The sequence below is a fragment of the Myotis nattereri genome (genome assembly GCF_964212035.1).
Source record: "Myotis nattereri genome assembly, chromosome: 5".
In the NCBI taxonomy this organism is placed as follows: Eukaryota; Metazoa; Chordata; class Mammalia; order Chiroptera; family Vespertilionidae; genus Myotis; species Myotis nattereri.
The window spans coordinates 16,681,902-16,704,487 of record NC_138080.1 but is presented as its reverse complement, the minus strand read 5'-3'; the positions used below and the strand labels follow the sequence as shown (position 1 = coordinate 16,704,487).

The 22,586-nt window shown below is 43.4% G+C and overlaps 1 protein-coding gene across 1 annotated transcript; it reads right to left on the bottom strand.

Annotated features, from left to right (window-relative positions):
• Positions 1 to 19,072: 19,072 nt before the first annotated feature.
• LOC308520128 (dual specificity protein kinase CLK3-like) lies at positions 19,073 to 20,909 on the bottom strand (the record flags this gene model as incomplete). Its single annotated transcript, XM_081092664.1, has 1 exon — positions 19,073 to 20,909. The coding sequence occupies one exon, from the start codon at positions 20,907 to 20,909 to the stop codon at positions 19,431 to 19,433; it is 1,479 nt and encodes a 492-aa protein (XP_080948790.1). The 3' UTR covers positions 19,073 to 19,430.
• Positions 20,910 to 22,586: the final 1,677 nt, after the last annotated feature.

Below are 22,586 nucleotides of genomic sequence, written 5' to 3'. Positions count from 1 at the left end.
ACTTTCAGGATTGGTCCAAATGCAGCAGAGCTGGAGCCCAGATGCAAAGAGATCCATGCCCCTCCTTGCTGGGAGATGTCACAGCTTTGCTGGCCGATTCATGAGATTGAGGATTCCAAGGAGACAGGTCACTGACCACAGCCCGAGCCCGAGGGTGCTCTGGAACTCTGCTACAGTTCTGGGATCAGGCTGGGTGGCACCTTCTCCACTCCTCCAGCCTCCACAGAGAAGAAATCCTTGGCATTTTGACTTGTAACAACCCATCTTCACTGGAATTTTGGACACCAGCTTCTATACTCCTATAATGTAGCAAGATCACAAAATCCATGTTTTAAATTACGCATTACAATATTCTCGGGGTTTTGTACATTCTCAGAAAGGCCCATACATATTCAAATTCTAATTTTTAGCCCTAAATGGTTTGGTTCAGTGGATAGAGTGTCGGCCTGTGTACTGAAGGGTCCCAGGTTCGATTCCAGTCAAGGGCATGTACCTAGGTTGCGGGCACATCCCCAGTGAGGGGTGTTCAGGAGGCAGCCAATCAATGATTCTCTTTCATCATTGATGTTTCTATCTCTCTCTCCCTCGCCCTTCCCCTCTGAAATCAATAAAAATATATTTTAAAAAAAACAAATTCTAATTTTTACAATGTAGTTAGAAAGGACATCAGCATCAATTCTTCCAATATCCTACCCAGGGAGGTAGACACCTTCACAACAGCCCCAGCAGATGAGCACCTGGGCCTTCCTGGGCTTCCTAGCATGAGAATTACAGAAGGATTCACCTGTTATTTCTATAGCAACTCTCAAACTTTAAAAGACGTTACAATTGACTTTGTTTAAACAATATTTTGAAATTTTATTTTTATTGATGTCTGTGAACATTCCCTGAAATTCAAACTTCTTGGGAAAATGCATCCATAAAGTATTTAATGATATGAATTATGCACCTTGAGTTGTGGTAGGTGTTGCAGTTATAACATTCATACATGTGGAAAATGTAAGACAAATCCTGTAACCTCCTAAGATAAGAGCACTGAAAGTCAAAAATCTGTGTTCAGAAAATAAAAATAAAAGTTGGCAAGGGTATGAAGAAATTGAAAACTTTATACATGGTTGGTAGGAATGTCAAATGAGAGTCGCTGGGGGAAAGGTTGACAGTTCTTTAAGAAGTTAAACATAGAATTACATGAATCAACAATTCCACAACTAGGATATATCCAATGAATTAAAAATAGGGACTCAAACAAATACACCTACATGCATGTAAATAGTAGCACTATCTTCAATAGCTAAAAGGTGGAAACAGCCCAAATGTCCATCAACAGGTAAATGGGTAAAAATGGTGTTATATACATACTGTGAAATATTTCTCAGCCATAAAAAAAATAAAGCATTGATGTGTGCTACAATGTGTTGAACTTCAGAAACATTATGCTAAGTGAAAGAAGCCCGACACAAAAGGTTGTGTATTGTACGATTCCTTTCATGTGAAATACCTAGAATAGATAAATCCATGGAAACAGAAATCAGATTGCTGGTTGCCAGGGGCTGGGGTGAAGGGAACATGAAGGGGTGACTACTTACTGGATATGTAGCTTCCTTTTTGGGTAATGAAAATGGCTTAGAGGTAGAGAGAGGTGGTGTTTGCACAACATTGTGAATGTACTAAATGTCACTGAATTATTTTCTATGAAATGCTTAATTTTATGTTTTGTGAACTTCACACCAATAATCATTTTTTAAAAGATCTGTTTTCAAGTCTCATCTCTAAGACTAATCTCTCATGTGTCTGAGCAATTTGCTTCCCTGCTCTGGGCTTACGTCTTCCATCACATGTAGCTCATTAAAACTGATTGACACTGGCCAGTCAGCATGGGTCATATCTAGAACCACAAAACTGATATCCCAAATTAACTAAAAAGTGCTTCAGTATTTCTGAGATTAAATGATCATTAGGAACTGCATCTAAGAATTTCTCTCTTCTATTACTCAGCAAAATTAATTTTTAAAAGAATATTAGCCTGGCCAGTGTGGGTCAGTGGTTGAGCATTGACCTATGAACCAGGAGGTCATGATTCCATTCCCGGTTGGGGCACATGCCCAGGTTGCAGGCTCAATCCCTGGTGTGGGAAGTGCAGGAGGCAGCCAATCAATGATTCTCTCTCATCATTGATGTTTCTATCCTGTTCTCCCTCTCCCTTCTTCTGTGAAATAAAAATATATTTCAAAAATAAAATAATAATATTATCCCCACACCAAAAGAATTACTAGCACACACCAAACAAGGGAAAGATACATGATTGGCCTGCCACCCTTTTTATAAATAAAGCTTTATTGGAACACAACCACACCCATTTTTTCACATGGTCCCTGAGGATGCTTTCATGCTACAATCATAGAGTCGAGTAGGAGTAGTTACAACTATGGCCTCCAAAGCCTGACACATTTATATTGCCTGGCCACTTACATAAAAAGTTACCAACCATATTATAGGATAACCTAAGAAGAAAATTGTCAGCAATACAAACACTTGTGCATAAGATAATAAAACAGCAAGATGACATACATAGAAAGTGAGATTGAACCCACAGGGAAAAGACACAAGGGAGGGGCCAAAACCCTCCTTTATAGCCATTTGAAAAACAAGGAACATGAAAGATGTCTCTGGGAACCAAATTACTGCATAGAAAGTAGCCTAAACATTGTGATATAAAGGACCAAAAAATTAAATTATCTTTTATAAAGAGAAGCAGAGAGATTAAATGGGCAAGTGTTGCTTAAAAATCATAACTCTCACCTCTTAATATTTCAAAATCTCCCTTTTTAAACTTAAAGGGATGCTTTTAAGAAGAGCTCTTCCCTGTGGTGACAACAGAATTATTTGAAGTTCAGAGATTTTTGCAATTGAACATCAGCTTCTTTTGCTTCTAAGTTCAAATAAAATTAAATTAATTAATTTTAAAAACAGGATCTGTTGTATAACTCAGTTCTCCTAAAAGTATACCCAAATGTTCCCCTTTCTATAAATGTATTTCCAGAAAAAGATGTCCAGAATGGTGCTACTCTACTTCAGTGATAATTATTTCTAAGTGGTATATTTAGAGGTGATTTTAATGTCATCTTTGTATTTTCCTATATTTGTTTGAAAACTTAAATTATTCTCTTTTTTGCAAAAAAAAGGTAAATTTTCTTTAAAAAGGAAGACTCGAGGCAAATAGCTAAAGTGTTATCTTTTAGGTGGTGGCATCTGGATGACTGTCACCTTCTTCCATGAAACTTTGTCTATTTTTGAATGTTCCTCATTTGTAACCAGTATTTTAAATACTATTTTGACTGATTTGTTCTTTGAAATTGCCCAAAGTACCTAGTATTAGCAAGACACATAATCCATGTTCATTAAAACTTTTATTGATTTTTTTTTTGCTAAAATTTCCTGGGGAATGTTTACTATTCTCAGTGGCAATAAGATTTTAAAATATGCTTGGCATAAAATTACTTGTAATTTATTTTATATCTTATTAATTTCAGCGGAAATACTACTGAATCCTTTTGTAATAACAACAAAAGAGAAAAATCACTTTATGTAGTTTTAGATGCCCCCAAGACTTAGCCTTTTATGACAAACTAATATATCTAAGTCATAAAATTTTCATCCTTTCTTCATTTCAATCTTCCTCACCACAGACAGTGGATAGCAGCTATCTGGCCAAGTGCACTCCCCCACATCCTCAAAATCTCTGGCAAAGTTAACCCATTCTGGTTTTAGAGACTTCTTCTCCTCCTCCTCCTCCTCCTCCTCCTCCTCCTCCTCCTCCTCCTCCTCCTCCTCCTCCTCCTTCTTCTTCTTCTTCTTCTCTCTTTCATAGTACTCAGCCTTTTCTAATGTAAAGATCTTGAACTTTCTAGGATTTGTCTTTCTTTCTATCAATTACCTAGATCCATGGTCGGCAAACTGCGGCTTGCAAGCCACATGCGGCTCTTTGGCCCCTTGAGTGTGGCTCTTCCTAAGCCTTAGGAGTACCCTAATTAAGTTAATAACAATGTACCTACCTAAATGTTTAAGTTTAAAAAAATTTGGCTCTCAAAAGAAATTTCAATAGTTGTACTATTGATATTTGGCTCTGTTGACTAATGACTATGCCAACCACTGAGATCAACACAACATCAGAGTAAGCCTGATAGTGCCGGGAAAAAGAGGATGGTGGATACTCAGAAACAAGGAGACTAAAAACTCATAAACACAGACAACAGAATAGTGGTTACTAGAGAGGAAGGGAGTGGAGAGGACAAAGAGGGTAAAGGGGATCAAATATATGGTGATGAAAGGGAACTAGACTTTGGGTGGTTAGCACACAATAGCATGTACAGATGTTGTATACCAGAAACTTATAAAATGTTATTAACCAATGTTACCCAATAAATTTTATTTTCTATAAAAGGGAATGAGAACCAATAATACCCAAGAGCTCCTCCAGGTCTAAGTTAGGACTATGCTCTTTCTCAAGCAGATTTCAACCTATTGAAATCATTGATAAATAATACAGGAGCTATATAATTAAATCATCAAATATGCACTCTGTTCAGTGAAGAAGGGTGATCTATATGGTGGGCTGTAGTAATTGAGTATGATGGACTGGGGAACTTGGGGTTTGTGCTGGACCCCAAAAGCAAGTAAGGCTTAGTTAAATGAGAAGGAAAAGGGAGGAATGGAATTCCTAGGAGAGAAATGTCATTAGCAAAGTGCAGAGGTGAACAGGGGCATGGACCCAGGGTGGAAACCACATGAATGGCAGGGGGCACAGAAGAGGTGCTGAACTGGGTAGAATGAGAAACAAATTGTGAGATCTAGTGTGTATAATCCTATATGGAACCATGACATTAAGAATTTAGAAATAGGTGCTAGTTTATAGGGTTCCAACTGCATTCAGCCACAGGCAGTTTTAGAGGGTCATCCTTTCTCTTCCTCTACATATCCTGGCTGTTGTATCAGCACCTCCCTCCCATATTCTATTCCATCAGGACAGGAAGAAGGATGGAGTGGAGTGGGCAGCCTGGCTATGGTTGATCAGAGTAAGGAGACACTGGAGAGCAGATGGGAAAATTCAAATAGGAAAAGGAGAATAAAGAAGAGGGAAGAAATCTGCTCTTCTCTTTCTCAACCTTTCCCTAAACCTTAGCACCATCAGTTATGGACAGAAGATACCAGCATCATTGAACAGTGCTTGTGGAGATGCAGCCATTCATCCTGAAGCTGGTGGCCCCCCTGGGCTGTCTAACACACTGCCTACTCTGGTAGCTTGCTTCCCTCGGGTGTCTTATAGGAGTAATGTCAAGCTCAATGTGGCCAGAATGGAGCCCATCTTCTTCCTCATCACCAGCTCCTACTCTGTGTTCATTTTTCTCACCACCATCCTTTCAGGTATCCAAGTTGGTCACCTTTTTCTCCCTCAAATCCCACATCCAAGTGTCTTCCAGGTTAGTTATGGTAACTCCACCTCCAGAGCATCTCTTGATTTCATCCCCTCTTTTTCACTTCCATTTCCATTGTCAATTTTAGTCCCTTGTTACCTCTAGGACATCAGTCCTTCAGCTGTCCTGCCCATAGTCTTCCTCATCCCTATACCACTTTCTTGATGCCATGTCTAGGATTGTTGTTCTCATGCTAGATTATCATGTCATGCCCTTGCTTAAAAATTTGTCACTACCTCTAGCAGAATGCCTATATCTAGCAGAATGCCTGGTATGCTATGTCAGGTCCTCTGAATTCTGACTCTAGCCATAGTTTTGGCCTCACCTCTCACTCTTTCCTCACATATGCCCTGTTTAACAGTTAACTTATTTATTCATTTATTTCCTTAGCCTTTGTTAGTGGTGTTTCTATAGCTCTAATGTGTGCACTGTCATTCCTCCATATTTTCCCCTACAACGATATTTTGTTTCCTTTTAAGCTCATTTCAAACAACTCATCTTCCTGGAAACCATGCTGCATCTCCCAGCTAGATTGTGCTCAGAACACAGACAACCATAATGCATCTGCTGAGGAAGGGAGTGACTCAAATCAATGAATGAATAAAGAGATTAATAAAAGATATAATTCTCACCTTTGAAGTATTCTCTTTCATTCCAAGCTATCTTTTCTTGGTCAGGCTGAGCTTTCCCAGAGACTGTTCTGATCAATCCACAACACCCACTAAAGTATGAATGATTCACCAATTAAATCTAGGATTTGGTTAGTTTTTGTTGTAGGCTCTTCTGCTCAGGGTCTGTAAGAGCAGCTGCAGGCTAGGCTTCGGCACTATGCTCTGAGCCTTCAGTTTGACGTTTTAGGCCTGAGGAAACACTAGCAAGTTCAAAGGCAGACCACACACCTGAATACAATGTTTAGAAGGTCATTTTAAGACTATGCTCCTGGACCAAAACACTGAATGCACGTGGCAGCTCCCTTAGCTCTCCAACACCAATGAGCTTTGTGGATTCTTCACCTTTCTCTTCTCTCCCATCCAACCTGACCTGCAGACTTGGAGGGCTTAAGTTCCCTGCCCAAAATTCCTACACTAGGCATCTATTCCTTCATAGTATCTGATACTATAAAGTAGCACACACCCCAAGGGTTACAATTAAGTCATTAGAGCCATAACCTGAGACGACTTTAACTTTCGATGGCTGAGGACACCACAGCCCCTAGGAAAACAGAATAAAAATGTTTGAATGTGGGCACAGAGGGTGTGAGCAGAGTACAGAGAACTCCTCCACAAGGCATTATGGGAGCAACTTAGGCAAGTAGCAGAAATTTTCCAGGAAATGAATCCTGATGGGACAGAGGGGTGAGGAAAGGGCTGATAGAGAAGGTATAATTCCTCTTCATTTCATAGATGGGAAAACCTAGACACAATTAGGTCAGTTTACAAACTCTGGGTTAACCAATTAGTCATGGGCTAGTCCAGAATTTCAAGCCAGTCTTCTGACCTCTAGTTGATATTTCACACAACCCTGCTTCTAAATGTGTCTTTTCAGTAGCAAAATAAGTTTAGCATACATCCTGTAAACCTACCATCTAACTAAATTTTTACAAACAATGGTTACCAAGTCTTGGGAATGAGGGGAGACTCCTGGGAACCTGGAGAAATACTTCCTGACCTTTTCCCTGGCCTCTCAATTGACAAGATCTCAAACATGCTCAAGATGCTATTACTCTTGCTAATCTTTGTGAACTTCTGGCTCCAAGGTCAAAAATTATCTCCTGATGTCTATATGCTAGCAAGTACCCCATGCAAACTGAACACCAGTGTATTAAACTGGCTGTTTTGAGCTCCTACATGCTCCTCCAGCAGCTATATTGAACTATTCAAAGTGGTAAGCTGGTGTGTGGCAGTTGCTCAGACTGAAAGTGCCCATCACTCATGGAGGGTGGCACAGTCCCCAGAGTTCCTGTGTCTTTTGCCAGAGCCAGCATTTTTTCCTCAAAGCCTTTACTCATCTGAACAATTTATTTCTCCAGCATGCCCTTCATAGCCATCAGCATTGTTCACTTACCCAGAAAGCCAATCACCAGGTGCCAAGAGAAAGTAAAGGTTCCTTGTAGGAGATTTAAAGGGTGGCTTAGACTGAAGATGTGAAGTGGGGACTGGTGACAGGAAGAGAAAGGAGGGGTGCCATTGGAATGAGAGAAGACAGTGCTTGAACTCTGAGATGGGACACGAGTAGGCACAGGTGCATAACACATGGACACAGACAATAGTGGGGTGAAGGCCTGGGGCAGGGGGCAGGTGTGGACTAGAAGGGTTCAATGGCAGAAAATATGTAATATTTTCAACAATAAAGATTTAAAAGTTGGCAAATGTTGGGGTTGAGGGACTCAGCTAATAATATCCCTTTCTTTCACCTGAATTCAGAACCAAATGAGAGAGTTTCAGGAGTCAGACAGATGAAGATATATCAAAACAGTGACATTCCAGATGAATTTTTACTGTAAAAAAGAAGGAATTCTTACCATTTGCAACAGCATGAATGGAACTGGAGAGCATTATGCTAAGTGAAATAAGCCAGTCAGAGAAAGATAAATATCACATAATATCACTCATTTGTGGAATATAATAACATAAACTGATGAACAACATAAACTGATGAACAAAAACAGATACAGAGACAGAGAAGCATTGATCAGACCATAAAACCTCAGAGGGTAGGTAGGGGAGGTGAGATAAGGGTGAGAGATTCAACCAAAGGACTTGTATGCATGCGTATAACCAATGGACACAGACACAGGGGGATGAGGGCATGAGTAGGGGGATAAGGACACATATGTAATACCTTAACCAATAAAGAAAACAAAAGCAGTGACATTATTGCCAATAAGGGCCAGGTGGAGATGTGTCTTAATCAGGTCAGACACCCTAGGTGTTGACTATCTGCCCAGCCTCGGATAGCTCCGGACATCAGGCCTGCTCCTCTAAGACCCACTGGGAAGTGGAGCTGAGCTCCTCTTCTGTAGACAGGCTGGCTTAAGAGAGAAGAAAGTGAAGGTCCACATGTGCTCTCCTCTTTCTCCCAAACTCACCAATCAGAGCGGCCGGAGTATGGGCACAGAGGCCCAAAGAGCTCCTCTAATGGAAGAGCCTCCATCTAGAACTTGATGTGTGGAGAATAAGCATCCTGTCCCCTAGCACCTAACATTTGTGTGTCCTTTACAGCTTATAAAACACTGCAGTCTATTCGGAAGAGAGGTCTTTATAACAAGCCACCACGTGATCCAGACTATTGTTTTCATATCTACTTCATCAATACAAAAAATGAGGTGTGAAATGGTAGGTGAACTGACCCTTTCTTGTTGTCCAGTCAGTAGAGAGTAGAGCTGAAATCTAAATCAGACCTCTGATAAATTTTTGAAACCAGGTTTCAAAAACTATTACAAACAGTTCAGGAAAGAGATGCCTGCAGCCAGCATTGTTAATAACTTCACGGAAGTGAACAGACAGACTGATTGAGTTTGTGCAGGTAGCTGAGGACCAGGGAGCAATTTTTCATTTAACAAATACTGACCTGCTGCATGCTGTGCACTGGGGATGAAGCTGCAAACAAGACAGACAGGATTTCTGTCTAGTAGAACTTGGGTAGAAGAGGAAGGTGTCTAGGATTCAAGGAGATCTTCAGGAGGGAAAGCAGGTCACAGGGGTTTCTAGGAATGCTACTGGGCCCACATCCCAAGAGGTCACTGAAGATTCAGGATTAACCCCAAGTGAAATTGACTATGGTTGTAGTTCTGAGAAGTCAGGCTGGCCTTGGGGTTCAATGCAGTGAAATGAAGGTGTTGGACCATCCATGCCCATTGAACTAGAGTAGCACAGCATGGTCTAAGTATAACAAAATAAAGCTCCCTGCTCTGCTACTTCAGCATTTCTTTGTGCTCACGATTTTCCTGTTTAGCTTATTATATTTTTCTCTGCATGATTCAATAAAGTTATATCTTAAAACCCCAAAATTTTAGAGGATGAACCAAAATAAAAGAAAATCACCCATGTTAAAGCTAGGACTGCTGGACAGGGACTGAGAAGTGAGGTGTGGTGGTCACCAAAGCCAAAACTTGAATAGCCTGGGAGGACTAGTGAAATGGGCAAATGGTGTGATAAAAACCCATGAATGGGGGCACCAGGAAGTGTCCATGGTTTGATTTCCCATCACTTGGTTTGAAAACCCACTTAAACCCAGAGCACCAGAATATAGATTCTTTCTTACTGGGTAGTCTTCCTACTTTCAGTTTGATGAAAAAGAAACAGTGATTAATGACTGGAAATTACCTTCAGATGTCCAAGAGTGGAGGACTGCAGAGTGGGCTCTGCCAGCATTTATCACCTTGAGCCTTACCTCTCAGCCATGTTCTCCCAGAGGTATGTGGTGCCCCCAGAAGGCAGAGAGAGCCTGTCTCCCTATCTAGGTGTGACGATGCTCCCCCAGGGAGCCGCAGAGCCCTCTCCTTACACATGCTCTCCTGAGTCCGTCTGTGCATAGCAGGCCGGTCAGAGAGAGCAAAGCAGGGCTCAGCTCACACTCAGTTCAGAGGAGTATTTGGAACAGGTATTTGATGTCCAGAATTCATCACTCTTTTCAAGTCTTCCCAACTTGCAATATCTACCGTAGATTTGACAATGATCATCTGTGGCTTCTGTTATTCTGATATCTCACATTTAAGGTTATCTGATTAGGTTCCCCTCCCCCCACACACATACACAAATGTTTAATTTGTGAACAATAAATGCATCCACTCTATAAGAGCAATGAACTTTTTAGCATCAGGTTGTTGTTACTTATTTAATAACTAGAGGCCCAGTGCACAGATTCATGTGTGTAGGGGGGGACCTTGGGGTCCCTCAGCCTGACCTGCACCCTTTAGCAGTCTGGGAACCCTCAGGGGATGTACAACTGATGGCTCAGTCAGACATCCTTATGCTGCTGCGGATGTGGGAGAGGCTCCCAACACCGCTGCTGCATTCACCAGCTGTGAGTCCAGCTTCTGGCTGAATGGTGCTCCCCCTATGGGAGCACACTGACTACCAGGAGGCAGCTCCTGCATTGAGTGTCTGCCCCCTGTTGGTCAGAGTGCATCATAATGACCGGTCATTCCACCGTTTGGTCAATTTGCATATTACCCTTTTATTATATAGGATAATTTAATGTCATGTGAAGTGAATCAACAATTATGGACTTCCCTGAATAGAGTATCTCTAAATGCTCATCATAACTAGCCTCCTGACTTTGCCATTAATTGATCAAAACCTACCCTATCAAAACATCAATCAGAAAGAATATATGCACCCCTATGTTCATAGCAGAGCAATTTACAATAGCTAAAATATGGAAACAGCCCAAGTGCCCATCAGTAGATGAGTGGATAAAAATGCTGTGGTACATCTACACCATGGAATACCATGCAGTTGTAAAAGAAAGGATTTCTTACACTTTGAGTCAGCATGGAGGGACCTGGAGAGTATTTTGCTAAGTGAAATAAGACAGTCAGGGAAAGATAAGAATCACATGATCTCACTCATATATGGAATCTGATGAACAAAATAGATTCAGAGACAGAAACATGAACAGACTGATCAATCTCAGAGGGAAGGCAGAGGTCGGGGTTGGTGGGGAGAGATTAACCTGGGACGTATATGCATATATGCATAGCCCATGGAACCAGACAATAGTGTGGTGAAGGCCTGGGAGGGGCCAGTATGGAGTGGAGAGTCTTAATGGGGAAAAAAGGGGAACATTTGTAATACTCTCAATACTAAAGACAAATTAAAAATATCTGTCCTTCATTTTTTGTTTCTTCAATAGCTTTATTGAGGTAACACTGCAGATAATAAACTGTGTATATTTAAGTGAACCATTTGATGTCTTGATATAGTACACTCATGAAAGCATACCATAATCAAGACAATGAACATAAATATCACCCCAGATTTTCCTCATGCCACTCTTCCCGCTTCCTGCTCTCCTCACTCCACACCACTAACCTAAGAACCTACGATCTGTCATTATAGAATGTTGTATATTCTATGATTTTATACTGATGAAATCATATAGTATGTACTCTTTTTTGGTTTGTTTTATTTTTCACTCATAATTCCTTTCAGATTCATTCATGTTAACATTTGTATCATTAATGTATTCCTTTTTATAGCCAGTAGCATTCCATTGTATGAATATACCACATTTGAAATTATCTGTTCAAGCCCTTCATCTGTTTATGGGCATTTAGATAGTTGTTCGCTTGGGCTATTACAGATAGAGCTCCTTTGAACACTTACATATAAATCTTTGTATGGACTTACGCTTTTCTTTCTATTGGGAAAATACCTAAGAATAAAATGGCTACATCACAGGGTATGTGTATGTTACTTATTTTAAGCTGCGCCACTGTTTTACAAACTGGCTGTACAATTTTACATCCCTAACAATTTATTAGAGTTCCATTCTCCATATTCTCTCCAATACATATATATATATAATTTATATATATTTTATATATATAATTTATATATATATAATATATATATATATATAAATTTTAGCCATTTTTAATAAGTATATACCGAGTCTTACACTTCCCTAATGATTGATGTTGCTCAGTAACTTTTCAGTTGCTTTTTTGACATATGTATATTTCTTTGGTAAGTTGTTCAAATCACTTGCCGATTTTTTAAAAATTTGGCTATTTTCTTACCAATTTGAAGAGTACTTCATATTCTAAATACAAATCCTTTATCAATTGTATACTATGCAAATATTTTCTATCAGTGTGTGGCTTCTATTTTATCATTTTATACAGGTCTTGCAAAGAACAAGATTTTCATTGATGAAGTTTAATTTACCAATTTGTTCTTTTATGGGACACGCTTTTGGTGTCATACCTAAGAAGTTACAAAGATTTTCCCTGTATTTTCTTCTAGAAGTGTACCAGACTTAAATTTTACATTTAAGTTTATGATTCATGTAGAGTTAATATATTGATGTTGTAAAAGGTGTGACTCAAAGTTTATTTTTTTATATATGAAGGATGTTCAACTGTTTCAGTACTATTCATTGAAAAGGCTAGCATTTTTACACAGAATTTTCTTTGTAGGTTTGTAAAAAAAAGAAACAGTACTCCATATTTGTGTTGGCCTATTTTTATGCTATTATATCCAATTGAACTGTTTAACTATCTTTACATCAAAACCATACTATGTTCATTACTGCATCTTTATAGTAAGTTTTAAAATGAGGTGCTGTTAATTCTTCAATGTTTTCAAAGTTGTTTTGGTTATTGTAGATATTTTGCATTTCCATGTGAATTTTAGAATTGGCTTTTTAATTTCTACCTAAAACTTTGTTAGGATTTTATTGGGATTGCCTTGAACTTATAAATTATAAATCAATTTAGGGAGAGTTGACAATATTGCTATTGTTATGACAATAATAATTTATGAACATGGTATGTGTTTTATTTACTTGGGACTTAGTGAATTTCCTTCAGCAATGTTTTCAGTTTTGAGTGTATGGAGATCTTTTGTCAAGTATTATATATATTTGATGGTATTATAAGTGCTATCCTTAAATTTTCAATTTCTGTTTTTTTCTTGCAAATATATAGAAATATAAGTGATTTTTGTGTAGAGATCTCATATCCTGCAATTTGCTGAAGTAACTAGTTGTAATATATACATAACAACTTCTACTTAGACATTTATGTTGGCATCGACATTCATGTTGTCTGCATATAAAGACGGTTTTACATCTTCCTTTTTTCCTTTCCAGTTTGTTTTCTTGCCTTATATCTCTTGCTAGCATCTCCACTATAATGTTGAATAGAAGCAGTGAGAGTGAACATTCTGATTTTAGGGGAACCATTAAGTACAATGTTAGCTGTAGGATTTTGAAGATCAGGTAGAATAAATTCCCTTTTATTCTTAGTTTGCTAAAAATTTCTTTCAAAGCATACATTGGATTTTGTCAAATAAAGCATTATCATAATTTCTCAAAATGACTGAAAAAGATCAATATCTAAAAGCAGCCAGAAAAAAAGACACATTATTATGTACAGAGAAGCCAAGGTAATGATGGCAGTAAGTTTACCATCATTAAAATAAAAAAAAAAAAAATGGTAAGAAAGAACATAGTGGAGTAGCATCCTTTAAGTACTGAAAGAATAAAACTGCCAACTTAGCAATCATACCAAGTTAAAATGACTTTTAAAAATGAAGGCAAAATAAAGACTTCTTCAGATATACAAAATTTGAAAGGATTCAGCACCAGCAGACTGGCACTGCAAAAAAAATGTAAAAGGAAAATGACACTAAACAGAAATACATATCAATACCAAAAAGAAACAGAAAAATGGTAGCTATGTAAACATATAAAAAAACAGAAATTGAAAATTTAAAGATAGCACTTATAATACCATCAAATATATATATATATACACACTAGGGGCCCGGTGCACGAAATTTGTGCACTGGGTGGGGGGGAGAGTGTCCCTCAGCCCAGCCTGCCCCCTCTCACATACTGGGAGCCCTCAGGCGTTGACCCCCATCACCCTCCAATCGCAGGATCGGCCCCTTGCCCAGGCCTGACGCCTCTGACAGAGGTGTCAGGCCTGGGTAGGGGACCCTCATTTCCCCCCATCACTGGTTCTGCCCCCAGCCCAGGCCTGATGCCTCTGGCCCAGGCAACAGGCCTGACCGTGAACCCCCAGACCCCTCCGATTGCTGGCTCTGCCCCTTGCCCAGGCCTGATGCCTTGGCCAGAGGCGTAGACCCCCATCACCCTCCGATCACCTGATCGGCCCCTTGCCCAGGCCTGACGCCTCCGCCAGAGGTGTCAGGCTTGGACAGGGGACCCCCATCTCCCCTGGATCACTGGCTCTGACACCCGCCCAGGCCTGAGGCCTCTGGCCTAGGAATCATGCCTGGGCAGGGGACCCCCATCTCCCTCTGATCCCTTGCTCCACCTCCCGCCCAAGCCTGACGCCTCTGACCCAGGCTTCAGGCCTGGGCAAGGGGACCATCATATCCCTCCAATCCCCGGCTCCGCCCCCCGCCCAGGCCTGATGCCTCAGCCAGAGGAGTTGACCCTCATCACCCTCCGATCACCAATCACTGGATCGGCCCCTTGACCAGGCCTGAGGCCTCCGGCAGAGGTGTCAGGCCTGGGCAGGGGATCCCCAGCTCCCCGCAGTTGCAGGCTCCACTCCTGCCCAGGCCTAATGCCTCTGGCCAAGGCACTAGGCCTGGGCAGGGGACTCCCAGCTCCCCGCGATCTCCCGCTCTGCCCCTGCCCAGGCCTAACACCTCTGGTGGAAGCATTAGGCCTGGGCAGAGGACCCCCAGCTCCCCGCGGTTGCAGGCTGAGCCCCTGCCCAGGCCTAACGCCTCTGGCCTAGGCATCCGGCCCGGGTAGCGGGGACCCGTAGTGGCAGCGGGGGGTGCCGCGATCGCGCGGGCTCTGCCCCTGCCCCTGCAGGACGCCCCTGGGGCCGACTTTGCCCTGCCCCCCACCTCTTAGCTCCCCCCTGGGTTTCCGATCACTGTCAGTGGCAGGGGGCTTCTTCCTGCTTTCCCTTTCGCCTCCCTGCATTGTGCCTACATATGCAAATTAGCCGCCATCTTTGTTGGCAGTTAACTGCCATCTTAGTTGGCAGTTAATTTGCATATAGCCCTGATTAGCCAATGAAAAGGGTAGCGCCGTACGCCAATTACCATTTTTCTTTTTTATTAGTGTAGATAATTTTTCCTTTTTATTTAAATCATTTTTAAAATAGTTGATTTTTTGAAGCAAAAATAATAATATAGGATGGTGTATGTAACATGTGAGAAAGGAAAATATCTGTCAGCATTGGAACAAAGGAGAAATGAACACATACCAGTGTAAGTTCTTACACTGTACATGAAAATGGTACAATATCACTTGAAGGTAAATAGTGGTGAGTTAAAGATGTAACCTATAAACACTAAAACAACTACTAAAATAATACAACACAGAATTACAGGTAACAAGTGAACAAAAGGGATAACATGGAATAATAAAAATTAGTCAATTCAAAAGAAGGCATGAAAAGAACAGATGGGAGAAAAAAGTGAAATGATGAGTGATCTAAATCCAATCGCATCAGTAAGTGCATGAGTTGTATGCTCACTCTCATCAGGACTGTCACTTCTCATTTCCCCCGCCCCACCCCTCTCCCCCACTTTGCATCTAGCACAGGCACAGGCATGGGCTTGCTGAGCATTTGGCCTTTACAACAAAAATTATTCTCCTCATTTTACTAGAGATTAAGGCTTGAAGTTCAGTTACTCACACAAACTCACACCAAAAGCTGTAGCTGCTTATGACTATAACTATAGGCCCGGTGCACAAAAATTTGTGCACTCGGGGAGGGGGGGGTGGTCCCCTGAGCCTGGCTTGCGCCCATTTGCAGTCCAGGACCCCTTGGGGGATGTCCACCTGTCGACTTAGGCCCACTCCCCGGGGGATCAGGCCTAAGCTTGCAGTCAGACATACTTCTGGCAGCCAGGGAGCCCTCGGGGGAAGTCTGACTAAAGGCTTAGGCCCCCAAGGGAGCTGTGATGAGGAAGTTGGGGTGACAGAGGAGCCACACTGTCCCGCCCGGCCGCCCTGGGTCGGGTCGCACACAGGACGCCCGCGGCCCCCAGTCGCAGAGAGCAGGCCCGGATGGCGGCGGGGCGGGTGGGATGGTGCTGTCCTGCCCCACCACCCTGGGTGGCAAATAGCAGGCCCAGATGGTGGCAGGGCAGGTGGGATGGCGTTGACCCACCCTGCCTGCAGTATGCAAATTAGCCGCCATCTTTGTTAGCGGTTAATTTGCATTTTGCACTGATTAGCCAATGGGAGGCACAGTGAAGGTACTGTCAATTACCTTGTTTGTCTATTATTAGATAGGATTCCCTGTCCAGATTCCAAGTCTGAGATGTTTCTAGGTACTGAAAACTCCCTGTTATAATAGTGGGGGGCAGATAGGATAGAGCTGAGAAAAGGGCTATAACCCCAGTGATGGTGGACCTAAGGTGAGATGCAGTCTTTTTGACATTCCTTTGTTGGGCCGACCTGCTCTCTGAATGGACAGCACCTCACCCACATTCACCCCTCTGGCCTTCTCTCTATGCTCAGGTTGTTACACATTCTCAGGCAAGCCCTATGTAAGGTCAGCTGAAATCCTCCCAGATCCACTGACCAAGCTACACTGCCTGGGACAGGGCTGCGGGCACCTGGGGAATGAATAGCATCCTCCTAATTTGCCTAGAAATGTCCTCTGGGTTAGCAGTGGCCCTCACTACTCCCCTGGCCCATCCCTCAACAGGGAATTTATTAAAAAGAGGAGCTGCTTAACTCTCTGTTGTATTCTCACAGAGGATTCTCACTCAAGGCCTGCCTCATGGTCCATGATCCTTACAGAGTGGCCAGAGCCATATCCCAGTGCTGGCGAGGGTGTCTGCTGCTTCTCTTCTCCTCCACCTTGGTGTATATGCATGAGCGGTAGGCAACCACTATGCCTCTAGGAATCTGACTGTTTTAATTACTTCCCTTTCCTTTAACCTTCTCCCGCCCCCAGGGGTGGAGGTGTATCTGGTTTCATGATCTCCCATCTTGAATGGCAATCAGTGTTGCACCAGATGTGGCTTCTCCTATCCTTGACTTTATCTTAATAAATAATCCAACATATTTAGCAGAAATCATTACATCTTTGTTTAGGGATTAGGACTGGAGATATATTTAAACTGCGCTGAGCACTGGTAATCCTGAAAGGGCTGAAGCAATCCTGAGAGCACAATGGGGCCACAGCAGTGAGTGCGCTCGCTCAGCTGCAGCTGTTATTAAGGCAGCTGTCTGCTCAGCACAGAGTAGATAAGGGAAAATCAGTATGCGTGTGCACATATGTATACAGGCTCACTCTGCTGTGCATGGGTGCATGCAAATACACCTGCCTGCACACTCCAAAGGCATGAACTCATGTAATTATGTTTGCAAGCCTAAGCAAGCTCATATGAGCTCACACAGACACAGGCATTTGTGGAAAGTGCCTGTTTATGCATATGAAATCATATATGCCCACTCATATAATTTTGCACATGCACACATGACTACCTCCCTACACTTCTGGTGGTACAAATACGCAAACAAACAGCTGTTCTGTAGCCCTCTGGAACAAGGCATCGTGCTCAGAGCGTGAGTACCAAGGTTTCACATGTACAGCTTGCAAACAGCTCTGGATCTGTTTTCGCTATTTCTTCCTGCGTCTGTGCACAGCAGTCTCCATCTCCTGGGAGTTTTAGCAGAACCTTCCTTGGCTGGCTTATGATGCCAGGGGTCACTTGGAAAGACTACTAGAGCCTGATTAATTCAGTTTCCCTTTGCCCCAGGAGTTAGGACACTAGGAGCTAGATTCATTAAAGCATATCAGCTATCTGCCCACAGACGTCATGAGGCTCAGTACTGCCTCAACCATAGGTGGCCTTGACATATCTTTCATTCATTCATTCTCTCAATAGGAATGTCTAGGGTTTTTGCTGGGTGTCCTGTGCAATGTGTTGCATGGTGTAGAAGTACTTATGAGGTATATTTCTGTCTTTCAGGGTCTTGTGGGAAGGGGTACAGGCCTACATACAAGCATCAGTGATGTAACAGTAAAAGGCACTTACATAATGGTACAAAAGGTTCCAATTGAGCAGGTGTCCAGGGTCCATGAAACTATGTTCAGGAGATTGATCAGGAGATGCCCAAGAATGACGCACAGGTCTCAGCATCTAGCCATCTAGTAGGGATGCACAGCTGAGTCCCAGGGGGAAAATCACAGGTGGGGACTGAGGAATCCACGTGCAGGGTTTTCATGCTCTTTCCTTCCCCTGATGGGCACACTGAGCACACTATTCCAGTGCAAACACAGTGACGCAATGTTTCTGCCAAGGAAAGCCCGTCCGGAACTCAGCGCCCAAGACTATTACTGGGGCTAGTCGTAGAGGCACATACCTATGCATATGCCCAGCACATGCCAAGACTCCAGCCTCTTGGAAGGCAAGCCTGTTCAGCATAGACATAGTCTAGTGGTCAGCAAACTGCGGCTCGGCAAACCACGGCTCACGAACCACATGCAGTTCTTTTGCCCCTTGAGTGTGGCTCTTTCATAAAATAATGGCTCTTCCACAAAATACCGACTTCTGCGCATGGGCCACAAAGTTTCAATCGCACTGTACGTGAGCGCCTGCAAGTGGTATTTTGTGGAATACCCACACGCAAGGGGCCAAAGAGCCGCATGTGGCTCGTGAGCCTTGGTTTGCTGACCACAGGTCTAGGCACAGTGAGTCACTCTTGCCATTTAGGGGAAGTATTATATGACTGTAAGGACCTGCTTGCCAGCCATGTACCCAGATGTAAGCAAGCGTTTGTGAGGATAGCAGTGTCAGACCTGCTCCGTCAACTCTTTTCTGCACAGAGTGGTAGGAAAGAGTGGGCAGTTCTAGGAAGAGAAAGATGAGCATGGGCTGGAAGGTTCATGGAGCAGAGAGCTCTTGAAGACTGATTGGGTTTGAGCAACAGGCAGGACTGGAGGTGGGTGGAGAAGACTGAAAGGCTGTTTCAAGGGAGAACAGCAAGGCAGGTGGGAGGGTGGGCAATGGGGGAGCAAGTTTCTTTTTTTTTTTCTTTTTTTTTTCTTTTTACAAGCAGTAAGAAACACTTTATTATAACTTTACAACATATAAATAGCTTGGGTCAAATCTGTGCTTTCTGGCAGCTGGGCATGTCTCCACCCTTGCAGGCACCTGCCTTCCTTCACATTGCACTGTTCATTGGGTGGCTCTGGCCCTGGGGCCCAGTGGTTAGAAGCTGGAGAGAGAGAGGGCCAGGCAGCCCAGTTCCATCTCCTCATGTAGTGGCCTGTGCCAGTCATAAGCTGGGGTTGTGGCTGGTGTGGAAGGACCGCTCCTCAGGGGTGAGGCCAGCAAAGAAGGGGTGCAGCAGGGCCTCCGCCAGTGTGATGCGCTGGGCAGGGTCAATCTCTAACATCCTCCTCATCAGGTCAAACAGCTGCACGTGCTCCAGGGAGTCTTGGAGCATGTAACTCTCCAGAGGTTTGTAGTTCTCCATCACATACTGGCCATCAGAGCTGTTCTCATCCCAGACCAGGGCCCCTTTGTAAAAATATTTCTGCTTCCTGGTACGGTGGATCATGTGTGATGGGATGGGCCCTAGGATCTTCTCCATCATCACCAAATGCTCTCGGTTTTCGTGGGTCTGGAAAAGTACGAAGCCCCGGTAATACTCGAAGAGAATGCAGCCAATGCTCCAGACGTCACAGGGCTGTGCCCAGCCCAGCTCAAGGATCACCTCAGGTGGGCGGTAACAACGAGTGGCCACAATGGTTGTGTGATGCTCGTGGTCAAAGGTAGCACCGCCGAAGTCAGCAACTCGGATGCTGGAGTCCTTCACTGACCTCTCCTCACAGCCCGTGTGCTCATTGTAGAGCATTTCAAACTCAGAACTGACAAACAGGATGTTCTCTGGCTTCAAGTCTGTGTGGGTCAGTCGGTTCTCATGTAGGAATCTCAGGGCGTGGCAGAGCTGGTAGGCCATGTGCCGGACATGTGGTAGGGGGTAAGGCTGGAAATGATTCTCCTTCAGGAACTCAAAGGTGTTCTTGCCCAGGAGCTCAAAGGCGATGCACATGTGACCGTGGAAGTTAAACCAGTCGTACATCAAGACGCACAAGAACTGGTTCTCCTTGTCCTTTTCCTTGATTTTTTGGAGAACATTGATTTCTAGTCGGGCAGCCTTCCGGTACTTGTCCACGTTGCGAATGATCTTCAGGGCAACCTGAGACTTCCCTCTGGCATGGTCCAAGCACTCCACCACCTTGCCAAAGGTGCCTTTGCCCAGGTCCCCCACAATCTCATATCGCTCTTGGAGCCAATCGCCCACCCGGCAAACCAGATGGCCCTCCTTGTCATCTTCCACGCTCCGGCGGCTGCACGTACGGCTCTGTTGGCTTCTCGAGGAGGCACTGCTACCAGCCCTGGGGCGGCGTCTGTGGCAATGGCAATGGCAATGGCGGGCATGTTTGCGAGTCCGGTACAGCTCCCCATCCCGGGAACGTTGATGGGACCGTGAAGATCCATAGTAGTCCTCTCCAAAAGATGGGCTCCGCTCTTCACATCGGTATGTGCCGCTATCACGGCGCTCCCGGTACCGCCTCTGGGAGGGTAAGTGGTCATGGCTTCTGGACCGAGATCTCTGGGGTGGAGGCTCCCATCGAGATGGGTATCGCAGTCTCCCTTCGTGCTCCCGACTGTAAGACCTCCTTCTCTTCCATCCGTAGTTCAGGTACGGGTGTGGCTCAGGGGAGCAGTATCGCTTACACTGATACATCCTCTCCCAGGCTCTGGCGGCAATTAGCAACCAACCTCCGGCGTTTTAAATATGCCCTACCCCAGTCTGGATTCCCTTTCGAGGTATGTGTCTCTCTGGCGGGCACAGAGCAGGCCCTCAGGAACACACAGGCCTCACGCTGGCCTCTCGAACCCACTCGGTCCCTTCTCTGGACTCACCAGGAGCAGACGGCTCTTGTCTGGTTCGTGGCGCGGAAAGCGAAAGGAGAACCTCCCACAAGTCTCTCTGTAAGACAGTCTGGCACGGGACTGCGGGAGCCATGGCCTGACCCTGGTATATATACGCCATTACCAGGACCGAGTTATTAACCACGCCCACCAAAGTCCAGGGGCTCCGCCCCCAGGGGGCAGGGATGAACCAGAGTAAGAGGCTTTTCAGTGCTTTCCTGAAGCCAGAGAGGATTAAGTGTTAATAAGCATGATCTAATTTGCCCCTGGTATTCTCTCTTAATCCTGCCAATAACATTTATAAATTTACTTATTTTTTTCAATTCTTTATTAGTTAAGGTGTTACAAATGTGTCCTCATCCCCCCCCCATTAATCCCCCATCCTCTCTGCCCTACTTATTTTTTTTAATTAAATCTTTATTGTTTAGATTATTACATTTGTTCCTCTTTTTTCCCACCATAACTCCCCTCCACCCAGTTCCCACCCCACCCTCCGCCCTCACTCCCCACCCACTGTCCTCATCCATAGGTGCACGATTTTTGTCCAATCTCTTCCCTCACCCCCCACACCCCTCCCCCCCCCCCCCAAGAATAGTCAGTCCATTCCCTCTCTATGTCCCTGATTCTATTACAATCACCAGTTCATACTGTTCATCAGATTATTTATTCACTTAATTTTTAGATTCACTTGTTGATAGATGTGTATTTGTTGTTCATAATTTGTATCTTTACCTTTTTCTTCTTCTTCCTCTTCTTAAAAGATACCTTTCAGCATTTCATATAATACTGGTTTGGTAGTGATGAACTCCTTTAGCTTTTTCTTATCTGTGAAGCTCTTTATCTGACCTTCAATTCTGAATGATAGCTTTGCTGGATAAAGTAGTCTTGGTTGTAGGTTCTTAGTATTCATCACTTTGAATATTTCTTGCCACTCACTTCTGGCCTGCAAAGTTTCTGATGAGAAATCAGCTGACATTCATATGGGTATTCCCTTGTAGGTAACTGAGTTTCTTTCTCTTGCTGCTTTAAGGATTCTCTCTTTGTCTTTTGCTCTTGGCATTTTAATTATGATGTGTCTTGGTGTGGTCCTCTTTGGATTGCTTTTGTTTGGGGTTCTCTGTGCTTCCTGGACTTGTAAGTCTATTTCTTTCACCAGGTAGGGGAAGTTTTCTGTCATTATTTCTTCAAATAGGTTTTCAATATCTTGGTCTCTCTCTTCTTCTGGCACCCCTATAATTCGGATGTTGGTACGCCTGAAGCTGTCCCAGAGGCTCTTTACACTATCTTCGTATTTTTGGATTCTTTTTTCATTTTGCTTTTCCGGTTGGGTGTTTTTTGCTTCTTCGTATTTCAAATCTTTGACTTGATTCTTGCGATCCTCTGGTCTGCTGTTGGGAGTCTGTATAATATTCTTTATTTCAGTCAGTGTATGCTTAATTTCTAGTTGGTTCTTTATCACAACATCGAGGGTTTCACCAGTCTTCTTGAG